This window comes from Epinephelus fuscoguttatus, linkage group LG18 (genome assembly GCF_011397635.1).
Source record: "Epinephelus fuscoguttatus linkage group LG18, E.fuscoguttatus.final_Chr_v1".
Lineage (NCBI taxonomy): Eukaryota > Metazoa > Chordata > Actinopteri > Perciformes > Serranidae > Epinephelus > Epinephelus fuscoguttatus.
This window is the reverse complement of record NC_064769.1, coordinates 19,521,114-19,545,196: the sequence shown is the minus strand read 5'-3', so window position 1 is coordinate 19,545,196 and position 24,083 is coordinate 19,521,114. Positions and strand designations below refer to the sequence as shown.

Sequence of the window (24,083 nt, the reverse complement as noted above, 5' to 3'; positions counted from 1 at the left end):
TAGTGTTTTGAGCATAACACAATGAAGTTCTCAAGTTTGAACCAGATGCTGCTAAGAGATCATTGAGTTATTAGCAGTTCAACCAAGGAAACATGATCCTATATTTCATTTTAAGGAATGAAATTGAAAGGAGTATATGTGGCACAGCAGAGGAGCCAGTGTTATCCAGTCAATATTTTAATGTCCTCTTTAGCTCCATCGTCAGGCGAGACATTAAGTAACAGCCAACTGAGAGGTTTGCAGGCTTTGATGGAGGGTGTGAATCAAGTTGTGTTCGAACTGAAGCCATTAGTTGATTAGCTCATTAAGAGAAAATTAATAAGCAACATTTTTGATTACAACCTGTTTAAGTAATTTTAAAAGCTTTGTTTGCGTACAGACTCTACATTCAGTTAATGTAGAGTCTGTATATAGAGACTGGACGACATACTATACGATGACTTTTTTAAATTAACTGGTGCAAGCTTCTTTATTGTGAATATTTATTGGTTTTGTTTGTATTCTATGATAGTACACTGAATATCTTTGGACTCTGGTCCTGTAATCTGTTGCTCTGGAAAACTGTTACAGGTATTTGTCACTATTTTCTGATGTTTTTTATTCATAGATAAGCTGAATAATCAAGAAAACTGTTGGTACCCTCGGTACTTACCTGATTTTGGACGACATACTATACTACGACTTTTTTCATGGTTTTGGACGACATACTATACTATGACTTTTTTTCATCGATTTTGGACGACATACTATACTATGACTTTTTTTCATGGTTTTGGACGACATACTATACTATGACTTTTTTTCATGATTTTGGACGACATCCTATGACTTTTTTTCATGGTTTTGGACAACATCCTATACTATGACTTTTTTTCATGGTTTTGGACGACATCCTATACTATGACTTTTTTTCATGGTTTTGGACAACATCCTATACTATGACTTTTTTTCTATCTATACTATGACTATGATACTATCTCTGTAGTGATTCTTTCCATAATGTTGTCAGACACTTAAAATGATAACTTGAACATGTCAATGAGAACAACAAGGCCTTTCAGTGGATGTAAATTGGCGATGTGAATATGCCCTAGTGGTCACGTTTTGTTGCTCCTGTCTACAACACACTTGTTAAGCACTAGACCAGTTAAAAAACGTGCTGCTCCAATTTTTCACTTACACACAAAAAGATGAGAAAAAATACCAAACTTAATGAAAACACTGGTTAGTTGCAGCTCTAGACTAAGTGCTTTAATGTTTGAGCTGACCTACAAGTACCTTCTTTATCCATACATAACTACCCTTATCAATACTGTTCAGTATGCTTTGTATTTGTAATTTACATGATATATTAGCGGGGCTCTAAACTCAACGTGCAGGGACAGAGTTAGACAGAAGCCAAAAGAATATAAAGAAAAGAACAGAAAACAGGTTTTCATGTGTAAAATCTTTATTATGTGCACAGAACTGTTTGTCAGGGGTTCAGTGAAACACAAGCTGGGTGAGTGGTCCCTTCCCAACACCAAATATGCACTGGAGAGGGCGACTTTAATTTGACCCTTAACAGTGACAAGAGGCACCACTACATTTGCACAACATTTACACCAGAGAGATGCAACCCCCCCCACCCCCCATCCCCAATAAAACCCAATGGTAAATTTCAAGCCCAGAAGAACAGGAACAAAACGTTTTAGAAGGAATTCTTCCACATTCATAAACCTGATGGTTTTCAATGAGCAAACTGGTGGGAGGAAAAAAGTTCAACAGCTATTGTCTTTAAAAAAATTCCAGCTTGACTAAATCAATCTAGCAGGTTGTGACTGGAATGTACAACAGGAGAGAAAATAAATGTAAAAGCAGTGCATGAAGCCGCACACGATTTATATTTGGCAACACAAAAAATAACAATGGAAATACTGATGCTACATACAGTTTTTGAGTAGTAAGTACAAACTTCACATAAGAATGTTTTACCACAATTTGAAAAACAAAAAAAAAATTAAGACTTTTTCCTTCAACAAAAATGTCTTTTCTTCAATTGTGTACATGAGCTGCGAGAGTTTCTCCTTTTTCTCTGTGTGTGTTGGGGCGAAGTGTGAAACTGGAGACTTGATGAGGAAAAAATAAAGTTCATCTTGGAATGTAGGGCTTGGTCTCATCGCAGGGACGACGCCAAGCTCAATGAAGCCGAATCTTTGAGAATTTGGCCGTGGCTGACCCCTCCCCGTCCATGCGATTCCTCTCCAAAAAATGACGTACCGTCCCGGGAATGGGGTCGCGTCTTACATGGCAACCTTGGCAACCTGCTCTTCCAGTCTGGCGATTCGACGGTCTTGGAGGATGACACGGTCCCTGAGTGACTTGAACTCTCGGAGTACCTCTTCCAGTTTATCTTCCATTTTCTGGGCAAAAACGAACAGACAGTTAGCTCGGATGAGTTCTATACACCTCACATCTGACTCTGCTGAAGATTTCCAGATTTCTACAGAAGATTTCTGTATTTGATCTATTTCAAAACACATTTTGTTGTTAATCCTGGCAAAATGAGCAGGGATTTAGAGGCAATGAAGCCCTCCAGCAGTTAACATTTTCCCTTGCTGTTCCACTGAATTGTGACCTAAATACCAGAGTATGTGCTGATCCATAACTTTTGTGAAATGTTCCAACCATAATAATTACTGTGAAAGAGAGAGTCCAAATGTCAGCAAGAAAATGCTGTGTGCGAGTTTGAAAAGTGCAATTGTGTTCTGATTGTGTTCTGATCCCCAAAAGACAGGCCCAACCATACATAAACCCACTTAGTTTCTGTTTAAGCTCAACCATTGCAGCAGTTTTGGGCCCAAGCCATTTAAAACCTGGCTTTCCACTGTAAACATTTTATCAAAAATATATAAACTTTTGGTACAAGCTAAAGTCACTGAAGTCTTTTCAGTGCGGTAACAGACATTTGCGACACGGGGTGCTTTGTAAACAGCCACTCCGAGCGCTAGAGCGCATTTTGTCACAAACTAGACGTTCAGAAATTCGATAAGATATGGTTTGATTCAGAGCACCACACTCTCAGAGTGGCAGAGTGCCAAGCATAGTGAAATTGAAACTAAATTGAAGATTATTTCATATAGAAGTAGAACACTCTAACACCGAAAAATGGGCAAGAACCCGACCTGATTCAAGCCAAGGTGTAATGTTGAGAAATTACAGCCTGGTTCAGACCCGGTGGACCGGATCAAGCCCAATTAGGTTTGGGCAGAGAATCAAAGCTTTAAAGTGAGATGCTTTGTCTTTTCTTCTTTTTTTTTAATACTATTTTTTTCTGGGCCTTTTGCCTTTATTACAGGACATCTGGAGAGAAAGAAGGGGAACATGCAACAAAGGGCCACAGATTGGAACTGAACCCAGGCTGCTGCAAAGGACTCAACTTAAATGGGGTGCACACTCCACTGTTGAGCTACAGGTTGCCCCACCATGCTTTCTTAATAGGGAACTATAATAATAATCTGTTTTAAAGTGGAAACAGAAAACTTTCTCAGAAAACTTCAACTTTCTTAAATGGTATTAATGTTGGCGCTGCCATCACAAAGGCAATCGGATTGCTGTTTATCTCAGAGCAGAGCAACTACCAATTATTTTGGCTGTTCTACCATCCACCATTTCCGCTATTGGTGACAGTAACTGCAAAGAACTTACACTGATACTCTTTGGTAACTGAGGAAAGCTATTGATAGCTACCGGTGAAAACCAAAATACTATCTTCTTCCTTTTTTGGTTGCAGAATGGTTGATGCCCTTCCTTTATGCTGTAAATCGAGCTTTCATTTTCCCAGGAGACTGTACCCACGTAGCAGGCAGAATTGTATAGTGAAAGTGAGGCTTGTAGGGAGCCAATCTAAATCTTGATGGTGTCATTATTCTATAGCCATTACATTATGTGATCAACATTTGCTTCATAATATGACGTAATAAGAAGAACCATTCTATCGTAACAAAAGCAATAATAACTAAAAGTAAATTCTACAGTTAAAGCAAAATAATACAACATGTTTATACTTACTACTGAGGGCTGCGGAGAAGCGTGCTTCTGGACAGTCGGGATGTTCTCTGCTTTAGTGGGCGGCTTGGTCTCCAGGACGTTCGTCTTGACCACTTTCAGATCCCGGTTCTTTGTGGAAACGTAGCCATCTTTGAGCGAGATCAGGATGGGGCCTCCGTTCTTCCCGGCAAACCACTCCTCTGCCTCCAGGGCGGGGTCGGGGCCGGCTGTGTCGGGATACAGGTCGTCCTGGAACAGATCCGACTGGTGGGGAGGACACAGGACATGTCGTAAGGAGAAGAGGACGGCAGAAGAGAAGGACAAGAAGCGGCACTGACAGAACAGCAGTGATATAAACACAGACGAACCTTACGCGGGACTGTCATGATGATTGGCTCACATTTTCTCTCATGCAGTTTGTAAAACCTGCAGAGAGAATTAATATCATATGGTTAGTATCACACACAACAAAACTTTAAACTGCAGAATGAGAAACACTTAGCTGTAAGAGTTTTTATATTTATTTCAACTTAGTAAGGCTCATTAGTTTGTTTAAATACATATGATAATGTATCTGTTAATTTAAAATATTTTTAAAAATCGGAGAAAAAAATACAAAAATCATTTTGAAAATCAGATTTTAAAACTTATATATATTTTTTAACTTGCTTAGATGGGCTCAGTCCCTATTTTCTCATTCATTACACTAAAATGAACTTGTTTACAGTCGACTATGATAATGTCCAGAGCTAAAACAATTTGTTGATTAATCGATAAGACAATTGAAAGTATATTAATCACAACAATTTTTGTAATAGATTAATTAATTTTCCTTTTCAAAGCAAAAAATGTCTTTGGTTCCAGCTTCTAAATTTTTTTTTACAATTTTGTGATACTTTATAGACTAAACAATTAATAAGGGGGAAAAATGGTGGATTAACATGTAAGAAAATAATCCTTAGTAGCAGTTCTCAGGATGTCTCCTTTGCAGAAATAAATGGGTGCATGGAGATAAGGAATCTAGGTATAAATCAGTTTAAGCCAGTGGTTCTCAAACTCTTCCTGTCATGCCCCCTTAAGAACCTGGAAAAAAGTTCATGCTCCCCCAGCACACTCATTTGTTACCAATAATTGGGAAGGCAACTAATAAAAAAAGGATCCATGCTTCATTTTAGTGATATAAAGGTCAGTGTGATAGCATCAGCAAACTCTCGTTTGTTTGTTTTCCTTGAATAAATCAGATTTATTCAGCTTAGTTTCACTGCAAATTTTTTCCCTGGTAATCTATGCCCCACCTGCAGTGGCTCCAAGTCATCCAGGGAAGCCCACCCCACAGTATGAGAGCTACTGGTTTAAACTGATGTGTTCTTAATAATAAAAAATATGGGTATTTTTTTCAGATAATAATAATAAATTAAAAAAAAACAATAAAAAAAGAAAACATATTTACTGATACCTTGCGATTTCACATTTGTTGACATCCAGGCCTCTCTTGGGCATGTATCCCATCCCCCTCTGGGGCTCCTTGGTGGAAAAGGTGTTGAGGTAGTGAACATACGGTGCCTCATCAGTGATCTCAAAGTACCGAATGCTGCTGTCACCCTGAGGACACACAGGTATAGCTCAAGGTCAGTTTGTGAATTTCATTACTAGAAATAGGAAACAACAAAAAAACTGAATTTCTTTCCAAGGCTCCTCACCTTTCCACACAGGTAGACTACGTTGGTGTCGGGGTCATAGAAGGGCAGCAGGACTCCATTACTGGAGTCCATCTCTTGAACACATATTGGCTCATCGAAGTTTTCCTGGAGACACAAAACTCAGTATTTGAAGCTGAAAACTAAACTATGTAACACGCTTAAGTTGCATCTATAACCAATAAGGAAAAAGAATTACTCATATTCTGCCACTACTGTTAATTAGTTCTGGAACCTTTGAATTTGACGCCCCCAACTGGAGATGAAGTGTAATGAAACTGAAAATTTGATAGGAAAAAAAATCCTTATTTCACATTCAGGCAGCAGAGAAGAAGCAGGAAGCTGCTCACACCAAGGCTCTACAAAAGTCCAGTGTCACAGAGACGACAGTGAATATGTGATGTATCAGTGATTTCATGATTGAAAGAGATTCACTCCATTGACGTACAGCTTTCCACAGGGCCAGCTGGCGTTCGCTCATGCGGCTGAATCCAGTGGTGAAGATGTTTCCATTTGCTAAAAAGATGGCTCTCATTGGTCGAGCTCCCTCGTGGGCTTTGTCCTTCTCCTAAAAACAGAAACACACTCGTCAGATTGGGCGGCCGTGTTTGTGGGCGCTTCGAGTCAACACTTTGGTGGGCGATTCTGGGAAAGAATATTTCATGCTAGAAGCATCCGACCTCCAAATCCCCCGCAGCGTTTCCACTTACCGCAACAACCTTTTTTTTACGGGGGTCGATGATGCGGACCTTCTTGTCCTTGCAGGCGGTGCAGAGCAGGCTGCCATTGCGGCTCCAGCTGACACTAAAGATAACATCAGGGTGCATGTCGTCCAGGTTGATCATGGCCTCTCCCGTGCCCACATTCCAAATGATGATCTGGTTGTCACACCCTAAAATGGAGACATGCAGCACAGCCTGACTACACACACCTCTGGGTCCAAGGTTATTTTAAGCTCTTTGCATCACACAAAGCAACATGACAGAGGGCAGTCTGTGAGATGATTGGTCAGATTTGGAGTTCAGCTGTGCACAGTGGACAAATGGTCAGGGTTGGGTGCCATTTACATTTGAAATGAAACCTGGGATTCAGTACTGGTATCCAACGGTACCTAGAACAAGCTGTAGGGATGACATAGTCCCTCCTTCACACTCGATACTCTGATCAACAAGCGATTCTGCTCCTCTGCTCTTTTTTAATCACACATACCGCTAATCTGTTTCTGTCTGTCTGTCCATCTGCTTGTGTGTGGCTGCTTATCCCTCTCACTCTGTTTAAACACAACTGACAAACAGGCTATATAGAATAAGTACATAATTTAAAAAAACACAATCACAAATAACGGTGATACTACTCTATTTCTAAAAAGATAAAGAAAAAAATAGACCAGACGCCAAAGCTATCACTGCAGATCAGTGCTGAAGCAACACTTTCACAGCTCTTGGCTGGCTGCGGGAAGCTTTACTGTGCCTCTTGTTTGAACCCATCTTTCACAACTAGATGTGTTCTCAGGTACTGTAATTTGGCACTGATTGATTTGATGTGAATCTGTACTCAGTCAAATGTTACCTGCGCTGAGGAGAACGTTGCGAGCGGTGGGATGCCAAGACACAATGCCGACCCTCTTAGAGTGTCCCTCTAGCACGACCACAGGCTCTGAAAGGGGAGTCTCCAGTCCGTTCTCAGGGATCTGCCAAACCTGAGTCAGAAAAATAAACCAGTTACATACCAGACAAGACAGATAAAAATCTGTTCACTAAAATAATCCTGCAGTACTCATACTGAAGAGTGGACGACAGGAAGTAGATTAAGGCTTTCATGTGTTAGTGCTGATGATAAGCATGTTCTGTACATCAAACAGCAGGACTTTGTCTCATTAGACAAGCCAAGTTTGGCAGTTTTATATATGCAAAGGAAAACTCCAGCTACAATTGTACGACATCAAATAACAGCATTGTTAAAAAAAAGTGATAAAAAATACACTTCTAACTACTCTTACTGACAAATACTACAATCCACAGTCTCAAAAAGCACTGAGAATATATTAGAATCAACAAATATTTAACGTCACAAGATTCAAAAGGTTATATATATTAAAAAATCGAAAATGATAGAGTAAAAAATAAAAATAAAAAAAGGAACAAGCCCATCATCTGCACCAGGACATTTTGTATTCCACTGGATACATGTTGTAACATCAATTGCTGTAATTGGTTATATAAGTACTTATAACTGCTTATCTATCAAAGCACAAACATAATAAACCCAGGAAAAAACCCAAAGCTCATGTGATCCATCTGAGATTAACTGTGTCCTTACCATGACCGTGCAGTCCTCAGAGCCACTAGCAATGACGAGGTCATTATGAGGACACCAGTCGATGTCCAACACCGGGCCTGTGTGACCACATACTGTAGGATAGACCTTGTCTATGCGTCCGCTCTGTGAGACAGAAGACAACTTTGTTACAAAGAGTGTGCGCTGATATCTGTCAGAGAGATATGGAAATGACTGACTAACAGGGATCATTTAACTAACCGGTCCTGTGGAGGTTATATTCAGTCCTTTGCATGACTACAAGACAATTACGCACTCTTCTATGACCATTACACTGCAAATATTTTCAAATATTACACTCACGAGTCAACTGAAAGTTATTTATTTAACACCAAACACCATAAAACCAGCAAAAAGAGGACTTGTGGTGGTCGACTGTGAGAGGAAAAGAGCTGAACTTTGGGATTCAGCAGCAAATCCTCACTGAATTCACAAGCTAACCAACAAAAGGAGACAGCTTAGCGTCATCCTCTGGGCCTGTAATGACCCCAAAGAAAATTAAATTAAAGGACACTGTAAATACATTTCACTGTTATGACCTCATCCATTGTCGTCATGGTTGGACGTCTGTCTACCTGAATATCCCAAAGTTACAGCAGCTTCTCCAGAGGCAGCCCATTATACAGTGAATGTAAATCAATTAACCCAGTGGCCTAAAATAATGGCACAGCACCCATCCCCACTGTGAGTATCATGTGTCCAATGAGCCAACTGTAACAGGATATACGTTGGATGCCTTTACTACCAGGCAGATTTAGACATTGATTATCTATGTTTTTACTATAGATATGAACCTCAGGGTCACAGCGGCAGCGTGCTGAAGGTCTGCTAACCAAGAACAAACCTATAGGATTGATTTGCTATATGCCCCGACTGCTATACTATGATAGTGTACTGTTACAGAACAACTCGTGTACCTCTGCTTTACAACCTCTGTGTCTTTTTTGTTCTTCAGTTGCATGCGTCATGCAGCTTTTTATTCCTAGCTGACAATTAAAGCCCCCATGTGAAGAGTTTGAAAATGTCACAGAACAAAATAACCTGGATAACACCAGCCTTTGAGGCCAGATTATATAAAATCTGTCTTTTTTTGAACACTTCATGCAAACTTGGACGTCACAGCTCTTCTGTAATTATTGCCTATATAAATAAATTGGACGTAGCTACTTTCACGTCACCCATTTGTTTATAGGCTATCATTTTGAAGCCTCAATTCGGCAACAAGATGGTGGTGCTAACTCCAATGCCAGCTGCTAGCTTGGTTAGCATGGTGCATTACAGTCTATACTTAACTGTGATAATCCACCCATCCATCCATTTTAAACCCCTTCTCCAAAGCTGGGTTGCGGAGGCAGCAGGCTGAGCAAAGTATTCTAGACATCCCTCTCCCCAGCCACGCTTTCCAGCTCCTTCTGGGGTACCCCAAGGTGTTCCCAGGCCAGATGAGATATGTAATCTCTTGAGCACGTTCTGGGTTTGCCCCGGGGCCTCCTACCAGTGGGTCGTGCCCGGAACACCTCTAGCGGGAGGCACCTAGGAGGCATCCTGATCAGGTGCCCGAACTACCTCAACTGACCCCTTTCGATGCGAAAGGAACAGCAGCTCTACTCTGAGCTCCTTACCCTATCTCTAGGGCTGAGCCCAGCCACCCCACGGAGGAAACTCATTTCGACCTCTTGTATCCGCGACTTCATTCTTTCTGTCATTACCCATAACTCATGACCATAGGTGAGGGTTTGGGACGGTTGATAATGCTAATGTTAATTTTCAAAAGTGAAAAACAGGCTTAAAAACCACTGAAACAAAATATACTTACAGGAAAAACTATACATCCGGCTCCTTAGAGGGTCTTTAAGTACAACCAAATACCTAACAAGACTTTTTTTGCCGACCAAAGTGTTTAGTGTTGGCTGCAAGGCTGAGCAGCGTTCCTGGGGGCCTGATCCGGGGTTACGCCACAGTTACGCTACATAACCAGCAGCTAATGTTGAAATCAGCTAAAGAGACTAAAACTGTTTTTTTGTATCAGGCTGTAAACATGTTTATTTCTACTGTAAATCTGGGCATTTTAACATAAACATCCACAGGGATTGACTATTTTTTGGAGCCAGCCTCAAGTGGCCATTCCAGGAACTGCAATTTTTGGCACTTCCATGTTGGCTTCATTTTTCAGCTCAAGAAGTTGCCGGCTGTCTGTCACTGACCCTAAAAGATCTTTGTACCACCCTTGATGGAAAGGTGGTAGAGCGTCACTCACCTTTTGTAGAGGAAGTACAAGAAAGGCTCCTCCCCCACTGGCGTCTATGATGATGGCAACAAATTTGGGGTTGACGGCACAGAAGGAGCTGTCCCATGTGACCCTGGACACGCGGATGTCATCGTAGCACTGGTCGTTCCTCACGGCCTGCCCAAACACATGACGGAACTTGCTCTGTCGCACAACTCGCCGCAACATATCTGCAGATGTAAGAAGTAACAGTACAGTAAGAGTGTTTTGCCAGGAAATGTGCCTCACCGACGTAATTCTAATAAAATAAAATGTGTGAACATTGTAGAAAGTGGCCATGTCCCAAAGAAACTGGTGATATATAATTCTAAAAATGAGCATCCTTCCTTCATCAACATGAACCTGCCAAGGACTCCTTGGGGTTAGTTTGGTTTACTGCTTGCACAGTCTGTCTGATCTGAGATTATGCTATTTAACTGTGACTGAGTTTGTTCCTGTGCCTGCATAGGGAAACAAATCAGCTCTACCTACAGGCAAACATTTGAGGTAAACTATGCATGAGACACATTTTTTCTCCAGCTGTGTTTACCTCCTTATCTCAGTGTAATTTTCCAGATTTGTGCAATAATACAATAATAATAAAAAAAAGAATAACTGTACAGGTCTGCAGAAAAAGTAAGGTAAATCAAGTTAAAACTGGACATCTGGTGACATTAACCAAGAGAGCAGATACACATATTGCACAACATATTAGCGGTATTTCTTTATGCCATCCAACAATCTGTGATAGAAGGTTAAAATGCTTCACCTGATGTACTGTGCATCTCTCCATTTCACAGTTTACGGATGTTAATTGAACTGGAGAGCACTTATGCTCAATTTACTGTAACTAAACGAGAGCACAAATTTAGAGTTTTAGTGTTCATTAATATTTAGGCTACCTGATGACGCCTCAGAAAGTTAAATTAGCTCCACTTCTGCAGCGTACTGCAGAACACAAATCTGCAGCCCAGCAGTTTCTGTTATAACACAAAAATCCCAATCAGGCAACTTTTATTGGGATTTTTAAAAAAGCAAGCCACTTCCTTTTCTTACCTTTCTACATGAGATGTTTAATTAATTAGGAGTAGCATAATTTATTGTGTGACTAACAGAAAATAGAACAATGTGGAGGTAGTAAGAGGACAGAATTGCCATTTCATGAAAATGTGGAAGACATAGAACTGTAACCTTCAGGAGTCACTCATATGGTTGCAGCGAAAAGGTGTGCATTCATGAAAAGCCCTTGCTGAGATGTTTTATTTTTACCACGATTTCCTGTGAGCACACCACAGATGGCCTGTTGCTGCTCCATGAGGATTCTGGGAATGATCTCAATCGTCCATCGGCACTTAATGATCACACTGTGGCTCAGTGCGCCCTTGAGCATGTTCACCGCTTCCTGTTTCTTCTATAAATCTCACTTCTGCTTCGAGAGGGGACAATTGTTTTCGCAGCAAAATCCACTGTTGGCATTTTGACAACTTTGGAAACTGTTAGATCCGTTCTGCAGCCAAACATTAAAACCTAACACATTGGGAATTCTCCTAAAACTGGACTTGCCTCAGCACTGTCTATTGTAATTTTAAGAAAAAACTGTCTTTGACACTAGAGAAAGATTTTCCATCATTTTCGTGACGTGCTTTGCTGTGTAATTATGTGGAAAATATAGTGTCTCGGGGCAGTAATTAAGCTGCCAGTTTGAAGCGACATACTGAGCTGTTATACAGGCTGCAGGATTTTTCGCCAGTTATCCACAGGTCTGTCATCACACCAAACCACCCGCTTCTTCACATTCAGTCACAGATTTTGAAAGCGGAAAAGCTGAATCACTGCATTTTTGATCTGATAAAGAAACAAGGGTTTTTACAAAATCTTCCTCAGCAACACCGGTGCATACTTTACAGTTCTGCATCAGCACGATCAAATATTATCTCTGATTTAACACTGTCATTTAAAAATAGCTCTGTTGCTCAGAGTTTGAGGAGAGCAAAGTACCCATGTTTTTGGAACTGGATGTCAGGTGACAGTGTGAGGGTTTTTTTCTGTACTTTTAGAGATTATAATGATGATTTAGGGCAGATAAATGTATTAACACAAAAAAGTAACCAACTATCTGAATTCAGCAAAAGGCATGGAAGGAGTAGTGTGAAGGATTTAGTGCCATCTAGTGGTGAGGATTGCAGATTGCAACCAGCTGAAAGTTCTCTCCTGGCTAGAATTCCTTCAGTATTTGTTATTGAGGAGATTTTTACTGGGAGACGAATTATCTACAGAGGTCACTTCCTCTCCAAAACAAACAGACCAGGTCATTAAAACCGGCAAGAACATAAAATAAAGCAGTTTCACGTTTCACATGTCAGTGTTTCTCTGATGTTGTTCGGTTAGTTGCAGAAGGTCCATTAACCCAGCACCTGCTAATGTATGCTCACCTTTTTTCTCTGATAACTTAAGATCCAGACGTTCAGGAGGTTTTTACTGGGAATCAAATTATCAACTCTTGAATGTACATATTAATTCAACATACAATACACATTTATTATGTTTACTCTAATTCTATTGTTGTGTTATTCTACTGATGAATATATAGCTAGTAGTTATATTTTCCCACTTACAGTCTCATCACAGTGACGATATATATTTTATTTTAATATTTTAATTTTTATATCTTAAGTACTGGAGTTAAACACAGTAGCATAATGCACACTTTTATTTCATATCTGAAAAAAAACAAACAAAAAAAAAAACAAAAAAAAAAACCCAACCCTGAAAACTGAAATCGTCTTAAAAATCACTTTGCTTTTCAGCTTGTTGCAGAGGGGCTAACTTTAGTGGCCAAAACAAAAAAATGCAAATGGCTCTATCTAGAGCCAGTGGTATGTCCGTTCTAGGCTACTGTAGAGACATGGCGGTGAAACATGGTGATCTCTGTGGACGAGGACCCGCTCGCTATGTAGATATAAACAGCTCATTCTAAGGTAACAAAAAACGTGACCGTTCTTATTTCCGGGTAATTATACGATAAGGAAATCATACATATTATATTCCATTCCTGCCAATATAGCCCCCTAAATCCTACACACTGGACCTTTAAATCCCTCAAACCTATTATTCAACCACGCAGACGTTTTCAGTTATTTAGCCTGATTAGATCTTGTCTCAGAGCAGGGTGTGCACTGACTGTAATTGATGACACTACATCTTTTTTTATTCTTACATGAATATTATGGAATCATATAAGTAGGGTAATTGTAAAACTTTCAATTTATAAATCTAAATAAAAGTGCATAATACAAATTAAGTGTAAATCAGTGTATAAATAGGCACTAACCATATCACTTCAATCCACATAACAGCCAAATTCTACAGTCCTATGTGAGGACACATCACAAGACATCTCTTTGCATAAACAGGAAGCCACTTTCTTACAGTCTCAGTTCAGTTCATGACAGCATCCTCCTCCCACAACACATACACACAGCATACCTCTATAGTATTAGTAGCTAAAATAAGCACTTTCATCTGTAACTGCTCTCATCTGACATTGAGATATGAGAGAAATAAACAGTCTCAAGGTGGATTACTAGACATGACCTTTTTTTATGAATCAAACGCTCACCCTGAGCAGTTGATTCATAGCACGATGCCTCACAGAGCCGTGAACAGTGATCATGCTGCTGCAGGGCTGCATAATATCTGGACATCATAGGACTTACTGTTTACGGCTGACCGGAACAGCATGTTCCCTCTGCCAATATTAGTGCTCCATTCAAGAGCAGCTACCCTCACTCCAAATATGCATCAGACAAAATGAGCTGCTTCAGCGCCTGCAGGCTTCAGTTGATGCCATACATCACAACATGCTGCTCCCTGCTCTCCACCTCACCACCACCACCACCCAGCCCACACTACAGTACAGCAGCACATTACTGAGCATCATGATGGTGGACTGCCTTGTTCCAGCTGTTGCAGACTGATGCTATGATATCTTTGCAGGAGAATTTCTCTGATATAAATATAAATATAGTGAGCATCCCTGCAGGAGTCTGGCCTCTCTGTGTGATATTTCAGTGTCTGTCTGTCTGGATAGCTGCATGGGTGGACACAACCAAAGATGCAATCACAATCACTTCACCTCAGCTTGAGCTTATTTTAATAAGTGCTTGTTACATTTTTTATTGATTAAGCTGAATAAGCAGCATCACTCAAAGGAGGTGGAAACAGCTGCACTGTGCTAACGTTAAACAATGGTTGCTAGCTAACGTTAGCTGATGTTACCACAAAGCTCGGCGTGTAGCCCCCTCCCCATTAAGACAAGCAGCTGTAAACTAACATATAAGCATAATACTGAGACTCAGCTGTGATTTTAAATTAAAAATGCACTAATTTGAACCAAGTTGTTACCGCTGTGGGAAGGCTTTAGCTAGATATAACTTAAGCTAGCTATCCTTGCTAACCTAACCGTCCCTGGAACAAGGGGGTGGATCGGGTATGCAGATTTGTATTTTGGTGAGTACGCTCCAGATGTGACTATCGCATAGAATCGAGGCAAAAGCGTGTGCTCTATTCAAGCGTGTATATTCGTTAAAAATAGTTTAAGTATAAAGAAGTTTAACGTTAAATGTGACAAGAATAATCGTGGACCGTGTTCCGCCGCACTGCCCCAGCAGCTCGGCAGCTGTGCCGGGGCTGGTCCCGTCTGAACAGCCGTTGATACTCAGGAACGTTACACCGCAACAAGGAGGCAAACTGAAGATAGTGCTGTTTATTTAATATATCAGACAAGTAGCTATGTAACTTATACATTATGTCCATAAAGAGTTGTCCATTCAGAGTACAATGTGACATTATTTTATAGCTGCTCCACCAGCCTGCCAGTGTGCTCTGCACCCGAACCGCTCACCAGTTAGCTAGCTAGCATAGCCGCTTAGCCTAGCTGCTAGCCGCTAGCTGCGGTGGACCGCCGCCAGCTGACGCAAGTGCAGATATTTCCACCCAAGGTTTTTGGCTGCTCCCATTCTCAAACCCATCCAGCGAGCGAAATGGATGCTGCACAGCCCCGACCGACAGATCACATGCAAAATGCACAACGCAAAGACACTTTTCAGGTTTTCTTACCTCCTAAATCTATGCAAGATTTTCGTAAGCACGGGGGTAATCAATCACAACACATGAATCTGGTAGTTTAGGCGCGCCCTTATCCTGCAGGACGTTGCTCTAGTATCCCTTGTCTCCACAAAAAGAAGAGCCCAGCCGCTTTGCACTTATTCCCCCTTCTGACTGCAAATATGTGGCTCGGAGGCAGTGTTTGAAATCTAGTGGTATATCTGGATGCCGGTTGTCAAATAGAGCATCCCCTGTCCGCTTCTCACCTGCGGAAGACTAGCAATCGTCTACTCTCATCGTTATTAAATTCAATAGGATACGTTGACGACCGGCTACGGCACATGCGCAAAGGAAAAGTCAGATTTCATTTCCCAAGGCTGTGAATGGGGATGGGGCTGCAGGAAATCTGGGTTTCTCGCTGCATCCTCCTCGTGTCTTTGTAAGCAGACCTCCTGCATTAATTCTTGTTTGTTTCAACTATGCCAAAAATGTGGATTTTCATTGCCAGCAGCATCTTTTGTGTCATGGTCCCTCCCCTCCCCCTCTGCCCCATCCCGTCCCATCCTACCCCACCCCACCCCAGCCTGCACTGTCCAAACACAATGAGAAACCCCCATAGTCTGAGATGCACCCACACATCACAAGTATTCAAAGGAATCTCCTAATAATTAGTCCCTCTTTTTTGGTGTTCTGTAATTGTGCTTTCAAATGACGTATTTGCATTCCTTAGGATTGATGAAATGCAGTTTAAAAAAATGTATACTGTTTTTGAGCAAATTAATGCTATTTAATTATCCAGCCCTTTTTACATAGTCTCAGACCTCAAAATGAATGTCTGTGGGCTCTGAATATGTCAGTGAAAATGAATGTGACACAAGCATGATGGATCATTCTTAACCTAGACATAACAACCCCAACTCAACAGCCACTTGCTTCCTTTTTTCCTAGGGGTTTGAACAATGACCCGGTCTTCATCAAGGTCAAAAACAAATTTTCATAAATAATTTATGAGCTGACACAGATGAGAAGTGAGAAGACAGCAGAGATGACGATGTGATACAGCTAAAAAGTTCCAGAAAATGTAAGTCGACCATGAGTGGACATCGTTTTTGGTCAAACTACTGTGTATGTGAGGCTCCTAGTGTCTGAAGACCTTTTATTTTGTCAAGTAATGTGTTGATTACCTTGTGAGTTACACATAATTACTTGGTTACTGGGTAATTATTGAATAATATAATGAATAATATAATAATGAATAATATAATCTGAAAACAAAACCACTTTATTAGATGCATTATTATTTAATATTATATTTCACCCATTTTAGGAGGATGTTAATGCAACAGCTTGTTTGCATCATGAATGCACGAGTGTGACATGATGAAAGAAAAATAATTTATATTCTTCCTACCAGCTTATCTCTAAAAGATCAAGGAGTTTGGAGCCTATCCCAGTATGTATCAGCAGAAGGCGGGGAAACACCACTGACAGTTTCCAAGACTGCCATAGGGACTATTACCGTAGATAAACACATTAATACTCTCATTTACACCTAGGGGTAAATCTGAGTCTGCGGTTCACCCTGAGCTGCTTGTGTTTGGGGGCGTGGGAGAAATCTGAGGTTAACACTGGGACAACATCCGAACTGCATACACACCAGGACCCAGATAAAAAATTCTGCACTTTCATTGGTGAGGAGACGAACTTGGTTGATTCTTGACTAAATGACAGGAAGGTGAAACATCTTTTTTGTCTTCCACAATCATCCAAATGCTACTGAATCACAGCTCAAGCCACGTGAAAAGATGTCTGAGAAAACCTCACTACGTTTTTATTGAATTACTCTCCCAACCAGAGAAGAAGAACCAGACTCTTAATTGAATCAGGCTTAAAGTTTAAATGTTGTATATTAAATAACGAGACAGATCCTGTTGTTAGATGACTGGCAGGACATGAATACACCAGCTGCTTTGAATCAAAGTAATCAGCTGAAGAGGCTGAAAATCTCCTTTGAGCTGAGGGTAGTGACCAATTCCACATTACACATAGTCACTTGATCCACTGATAATATTAAGTATAAAAATATTCATTCATTTTTATGTAACTGCTTATCCAGTCAGGGGTTGTGGGCAGGCCGGAGCCTATCCCAGCTGACAGTGGGCAAGAGGCAGGGTACACCCAGACTGTCACAGGGCCATACAAATATTGATTTGTGTATTACTTTTTATTTATTTAAAACACGCAAGTCACTTAGCGTTCAGAAATTCACAGTCCTCAAATTAGTTTTTAAGAGCCTTCATACACAAATGGAAAAATGTTTTTAACCACAGTTTTGGTGTGTATGAATGCTCTGATAAATCACTGAACCAATAAAAAGTGCAGAACTGATGTCTCTAATGTTTACAGTCAGAGGTCCTTACCTTTCTTTGGAGGTGGTGGAACTTCTGGAGGTCTCTCTTTGGATTTCTTTGGGACATCAAAGGCATTCTTCATCTGGGATACTTTCACACTTGGACCCTCCTCAGCCACCCGAACCTGAGCTTTAACCCCTTCAGGTTTGACCCATCTCTGATGTCTTTGCACTTGATTTTTTTCTTTGATAATTTCCGCCACGGGCTTGTAAGAACCCACCTTGCTGTTACAGCTTGCATCCCGATCACTACTGTGGTACTCTCTATGCTTAACATAGTTACCACGGTTGTCGCTGATGACTCTTGCAGATTGGAGCTCTGGGTAGATTTCTTGTTTCCCTGAAGGAGCAGGTTTTGGTCTTTGGATTTCATTGTCTGATGTGACCTCAGGTGTGTGAAGAATCTCTTTGGATGCAACACGAATTTGGGGCTTTTTCGCAACAGGAGGCGAGCTTTTAAATCTGGATTTTCTCTCCAGGAATATTCTTCTCTCCAACATGTCCAGGTTTGGCGGCTCTGCCTCTGGAGACAGCTGTGCCACACGCCCGCAGTAGTCAAAGTCGACCATGTCTCCGTACCGATCATCCATATGTCCCAGTGAAAGGTTTTCCCAAGGGCTGAGGTCAGCTGAGAGCCGTCGTATGTTGGTTGGCACTGTGTAAGTGCCCCTTTCGTCCCACAACAAGCACATGTCCTGATTAGTTAGAGTGTTGTATGGAACATGAAAATCAAAAGTGTGCCTCCTCTTGACCCTCTCCTCAGAGCGTAGATGATCTTTGCCTCTTCTTTGCACATCACCAGACTTCAATTGTGCGGTTTTCAGCTTTATAAAAGGGTTTTTAGGTTTTTTGGGGACAGGCGGAGGTGGGCCTTTAACTCTGGGTTTTTCTTTTGGCATAGATTCATCTCTAGAGTCACATGAGGCATCTGGCGCCATTTGTGAATTTACCACACTTGTACCAAGTTGTGTCGCCATTGATGTGACTTTCTCAGGCAACAGATGAGTTACAGGTGGAGGGGTGACGACGGCAGAGAAGCAAACATGATTGCTCTCCCTCTTCAAGCTCGCGACCTGTATCAGTTCATCACAGCCTTCATTGCCTGGCAGAGGAACACAGTGGGTCGTATCACACTGTTCCAGTGAAAACGAGGGATTGTCTTCTAGAAGTGGTGTTTCAGAGCTAGAGGGCTTTGCTTTTAGGGGGTGAGAGTCGGCTGCTTTGCTAGCCAATTGGCCATCCTCTTTCTTGGTACACAAACTACCTGCCTTAGCCCTCTTTGAGACAGCGCCCGCAAACCTACTCAGATGGGACTGATCTGCTTCTGCTGTTTTTTGTACATTGTGGCTTCCCTTGCATTGATGTTCCTCTCTTAAAGAAGGATCTACCTTTTCCAAGCATGGTTCCCATTTTGACTTTGTCTCTTTCTCCCCTCCTGGCTCCTCTTGAACAATCAACTGGCCTGCTTCATTAAGCATGTTTCCCAAATCATCACTGCTCTCTCTTAATCTTTTCCCCGAGCCACTGTTTTGTGTCACGTTACTGTAAGTAGAGACCTCCCCCTTGCTGTAGTCATTCATGTCTTGCTCCCTCTCTGCTCTTCCTCTCCCAGTTGCCTTGGTTTGGGCAGCCCCAACATGACCAACTCTTTTTAGCTGACACCTGCTGCCTGTCACTTCAGCCAAATCTGGAACCATTTCCCTCTCAAAACAATCTGCGGGTGAACTTTCAGCATGTGCTTCCACACTGTCGGCTGTGACTGAAAGTGTGTCAGATCTTCTCTTGCTTTTCTTCTCATTACCCTTTTCTTGAGGAGCATTCTTGGAAGGTTGTGGAAGGTTACTGCCACTTGCAGAAGCGTTCTCCTCAACGCTTCCTTTAAAAGGAGACTGAAGATCATCTGTTTTATTGCCAAAAGTGGTTTTATGTTCCCCGTCAGATGACATCCAAGTCTCATCCTCCTCGAGCACCACAAAGTCCTCCTCATTAGAGGGATTGCATGAGCCGGTTTGAGTGTCAGGACCTAACTTTTTACAAGCAAGGTCCGATTTCTTCCCGTTTCCCTGCTCCTCCATAGCTGTAGTCCCAATATAGGCCACAGCCTTACTCCTAGACCCTTGCCTTTTGTCTGAAGTTTGTCTTGTCTCCTTAGGGCTCAGGACAGTTTTTGACTCCTCTGCAGTCCGAGTGACACTGTGGCTCTTTCTGTCTCCACCCACACACTCTCCCTTGGTGTTCACAGGGTGCTCCTGCTGACCTAGAGATCTGATTGGCTGCCCAGTTTGGGGGTCTGTACGTGCAGAAGTGACTGTGAGCTCCCCTGTTTGCCCAGTGGCAGGGCCAGTGACACTGATCCCACTAATCCAGCCAATACCCCCAGGGGTCGCAAAACTGCCATCCTCCTGATCTCTGCTCTCATCTTGTTCTGCTGCAGTCTCCGACTGTTCTGTCTCTTCAGTTTGCCCCGACCACTCTGAATCATCAAGCGACTCTTCATCCCTTTCCGACAGCCTCTCCAGCTTTTGGCCCATGGTTGTTGCTCTGTCCTAACATTAGGAAAAGAGAGAATGAAATGTCAAGACGCAGCAGCAGTTTTATAAGCATGACACAATGGCGTAATGAGGATGGCTCGCCTCCCCATCCCAACGAAGTGAAATCACACAACAGGCATTGCGGTCTATTTTTACCCGTCTTGAACCTTTCCCTATTTTGTATGTTCGTCTATACGGCTCACTCTTGCCCTCCCAAGGCCTGTCTATCTATCTCCCTCTATTCTGTTGGAAAGGAATGTTGTATGCTATAATTAAAGCTGGTCTGACTGCTGCCAGTGAGTCAGGAGGCCAAAAAGGAAACAAGACAAGTGAGATAAGAGGTCAGCTGTCACGTGCCAAGGTCAAATAAAAAGCCCAGGGAGAATGTGATCTCTAAATGCTGCCAAATACATGAAATAGGCCTATGAGTCATTTAAGATCGTTTTGATGCTCTCTAAAACTAGATTAATACGCCTTAAATTATGTCAAAGTCTTGCTTTTATGTGATTTGTGAGTCTAATAACTAATGTAACTGTAATCATGTATCCTCAGAGCCAGCACAGTGTGAGACATCATGCACTGTCAATTACTGGTCCAGGGACAAGGCATGCTTGTGTGAATCCCCCTCAAACTATCTGAATGTTTACAGTTGTTTTGGTTACAGGGACTATAGAAAGGTCACCTCGAATACATGATTCAAGTCACAAGCGCTTTGACTCCTGAACCGAATTGTTTGTCAGGGGCTGGATGAGTTTAACCACCGACATGATGGATGGTGGCAGAGAGATTATTGCAAAGGGAAAACAGATCAACAGACTTTAAAGTGGCATGTGGAATCGGAGTATTTTTAGCTTTCAGATGACTGAATGTGTAAGTGCTGTTGCATCAGGTACATTTTCCAGGAGCATACGCTTAACTTAATCTAGAATCAGACAAAATGCTAAGTTAAGGTTCTTTGATTTCTTCGGTTGAAAGGTAAGTGCAAGAGAGGTGACTGAACCTCTTCACCCTGCTTCTGTAATCATGCACTCTGTTGCTTAAGCTATTACAAGCCTGAGAGGTGTTGAGTGTCACTTTGTTTCTTTCAAGCCTGTCTATTTAACCAACGTGCTTGTCCGCAGAATGTAAATGAAACTATTCCCCTTGAAGCCTGACTACTGTTTATCTATGAATTATGGCTCTTGTCCTCTGCACCAGTGACTCCTTACCCAGGGCACTTATAATTGGAAAGACTGTGAGTTACCAAATGACTTTGAACAGATTAAAATTACAATTTGATGACAGAAATATATCTATATTGACCTGGTGTAACATCTGAACACCACATGTCAAGAGTGCATAAAAAAACTAGCAAACAAACACAAAATGTAACAGTGATGGTTTAAATATATAGCTAAAAGTAATGGATCTTTAAATAGTTAGCTAGGGGTAAATTGCTGAAATAGACTGAAATAGTCTAAAAGTAATGTATGAATAATCAAAACATTTAAGAATAATTAAGTGATTGATAAATGGTTGAAATAAAATGGATAAATGGTTAAAAAAGACAGCTAAAACAAATGGAAACAATTGAAATAGTAAGCTAACATTGATAAATGGTTGACATAGTTAAGAGTAGGGGATAATGGTTAAAATAAATGGCTAAAAGTTATGGATAAAAATAAATATTTTCTTTTTACGTAGACCAAAAAAGATTTTTATTAACTTTTGTTCTTATTCCTAATAAATAAAATAAATGTAAGAGATGTAACTTGGTTTTTTTTGTGTGCTGTAGGTCTGGCCCTGAACAGTTGACATAGTTAGCTTTAAGTACTGTAACAGATAAATAGTCAAAAACAGGGCCTAATGAATAAGTAGTTGAAATAGTTAGAAGTAATGGATGAACAGTTAAAGTAGCTTAATTGATAAATGGTTGAAATGACTAAATGTAATGGATAATGGTCAAATTACATGCTTAAAGTAATGGATAAATAATTGACGTAGGTAGGTAAAAGTAACAGATATGCAAGTAAAATAATTAGCAGGCTAATGGATAAACAATTAAAACCTCAAGGTAATGCATAAGCAGTTGAAATAGTTGGCTTGAAGTAAAGGATAATAGCTAAAAAAAAGCTGAAATTGATAAATGATTTAAATAGCTAAATATAAAAGATAATAGTTAAAATAGATGTTTAAAAGTAGGCCTAATGGATAAACACTTAGTAAGCTAAAAGCAAAGGATAAACAAATAAAATGGTGGCCTAAAAGTAATGGATGGAAGGCTAAAAAACAGACCATCCCCTGACCGAATTACACTGATGTGGTGATTTGGTGCATCATGGCACATATTCTGTCCTCCACCTGCTTCCTCTAGCTTTATCAGAGCTTTCATCTTTAACCAGCTGACATTGTTTCTGTTTGTTTGCTATGATGTGGCTCCCAGTGATCCACGACAGATGCGTGCGCTTGCAGCTTTAGCGTATCTGAAGTGTTATTTCGGGATGGATGTGTTATAATGGCAGCAGTGGGAGGCATCTGTGACATTGGCCTGTGAAACTCCCTCCCTCATATCTATCTGTCCAGCTCCCGTTCTTGTGTCTCTCTAATACTGAGCAGACAGTTTATAAGAGACTTGTGACTTTGAGTTCACAAGCTTTCTAGCACGGTCTCAGGATAGGTTTTGTTTTTCCCAACAGAATACTGTGCCCTTCCTTTAGAGCAGTAAGTGTATCACATGCAGTGAAGTCAAATTCAAATACGTAGTATGGCAGGGTGATATTCAGACACCTAATCTAGTTTGACAGTAAAATTTGTACAGCATTCTGTTAGGCAGAACTTAGAGTCATAAAATTATATATACTGTATGTACTGCTAGTTTACAGTGGCACAATGGATTCATGCAATGTACCAGCTCACAATAAGAATATCTACTGTATGTGGTTTGAATAACATAGTTCAGTATAACCTAACATAACCACAAATGTACAGTATCACCACATACCAGCATGTCATTTTGAACACTGAGGAAGGAAAACCTTTAACTGACCTTTAACATTTAAGCCCTCCTGGCCTGTTTCTATAATCTTTACCATAACAGTCAATAATGACTATATTCATTAAAACTTCTATTCAAACAACTTACCTGTTACCGTTTCGGATGTTATCTAATTAACTTAAACTAACACTGACATGAAATCATCACAGATAATAGGTAGATACTCACTGAGGCTGATGATCTGCCTGTCGTTGTCCTGTAGGACTTTGGTGTTTCTGGGAGATCATCTCTCATTCAGCTGTCACCTGCCCCATGATCTCAGACCAACTTCATTTGACTAACTCAATAAAGTGAGCTCTCTGCCCTGTCCATAAAGAGAAAGAGAAGGCCAGAGGCAGACAGAGGCTGATTCATATTATCAAAGATGTACTATATCTTGCAATAAAGCTTTGTTAACAGGGGCCATTTTTGCATCAGTTATGTTAATTAGCCAGGACCTCTCGTCAGGGGGTCTGGGGGGGGTCCTTTTTTTAAAAAAAAAAAAAATAATAATAATAAATAAATAAATACTGAAAAAAATACTGCTCCACTGTGCAGTGGTTAGGGTTGCTGGTTTGAGCCCCAGGAGGGAGCCCCTCTGTGCAGAGTTTACATGTTCTCCCTGTGTCAGTGTGGGTTTTCTCTGGGTACTCTGGCTTCCTCCCACAGTCCAAAGACATGCAGGTTAACTGGT

The 24,083-nt window shown here is 41.0% G+C and overlaps 1 protein-coding gene across 2 annotated transcripts; it reads right to left on the bottom strand.

Annotated features, from left to right (window-relative positions):
* Positions 1–1,440: 1,440 nt before the first annotated feature.
* coro1cb (coronin, actin binding protein, 1Cb) lies at positions 1,441–23,674 on the bottom strand. 2 transcript variants are annotated; one of them, XM_049603900.1, is made up of 12 exons: positions 23,579–23,674; positions 17,856–20,391; positions 10,321–10,520; positions 8,046–8,168; positions 7,296–7,425; positions 6,437–6,618; positions 6,175–6,294; positions 5,730–5,834; positions 5,486–5,631; positions 4,398–4,455; positions 4,051–4,293; positions 1,441–2,402 (listed from the first exon to the last, which is right to left on the bottom strand). In XM_049603900.1, the coding sequence occupies exons 1-12, from the start codon at positions 23,642–23,644 to the stop codon at positions 2,283–2,285; spliced, it is 4,029 nt and encodes a 1,342-aa protein (XP_049459857.1). In that variant the 5' UTR covers positions 23,645–23,674; the 3' UTR covers positions 1,441–2,282. The 2 variants fall into 2 exon arrangements, with proteins under 2 accessions (XP_049459857.1, XP_049459858.1); XM_049603901.1 differs by lacking the exons at positions 17,856–20,391; positions 23,579–23,674 and adding an exon at positions 15,448–15,774.
* Between the last annotated feature and the right edge of the window lie 409 nt (positions 23,675–24,083).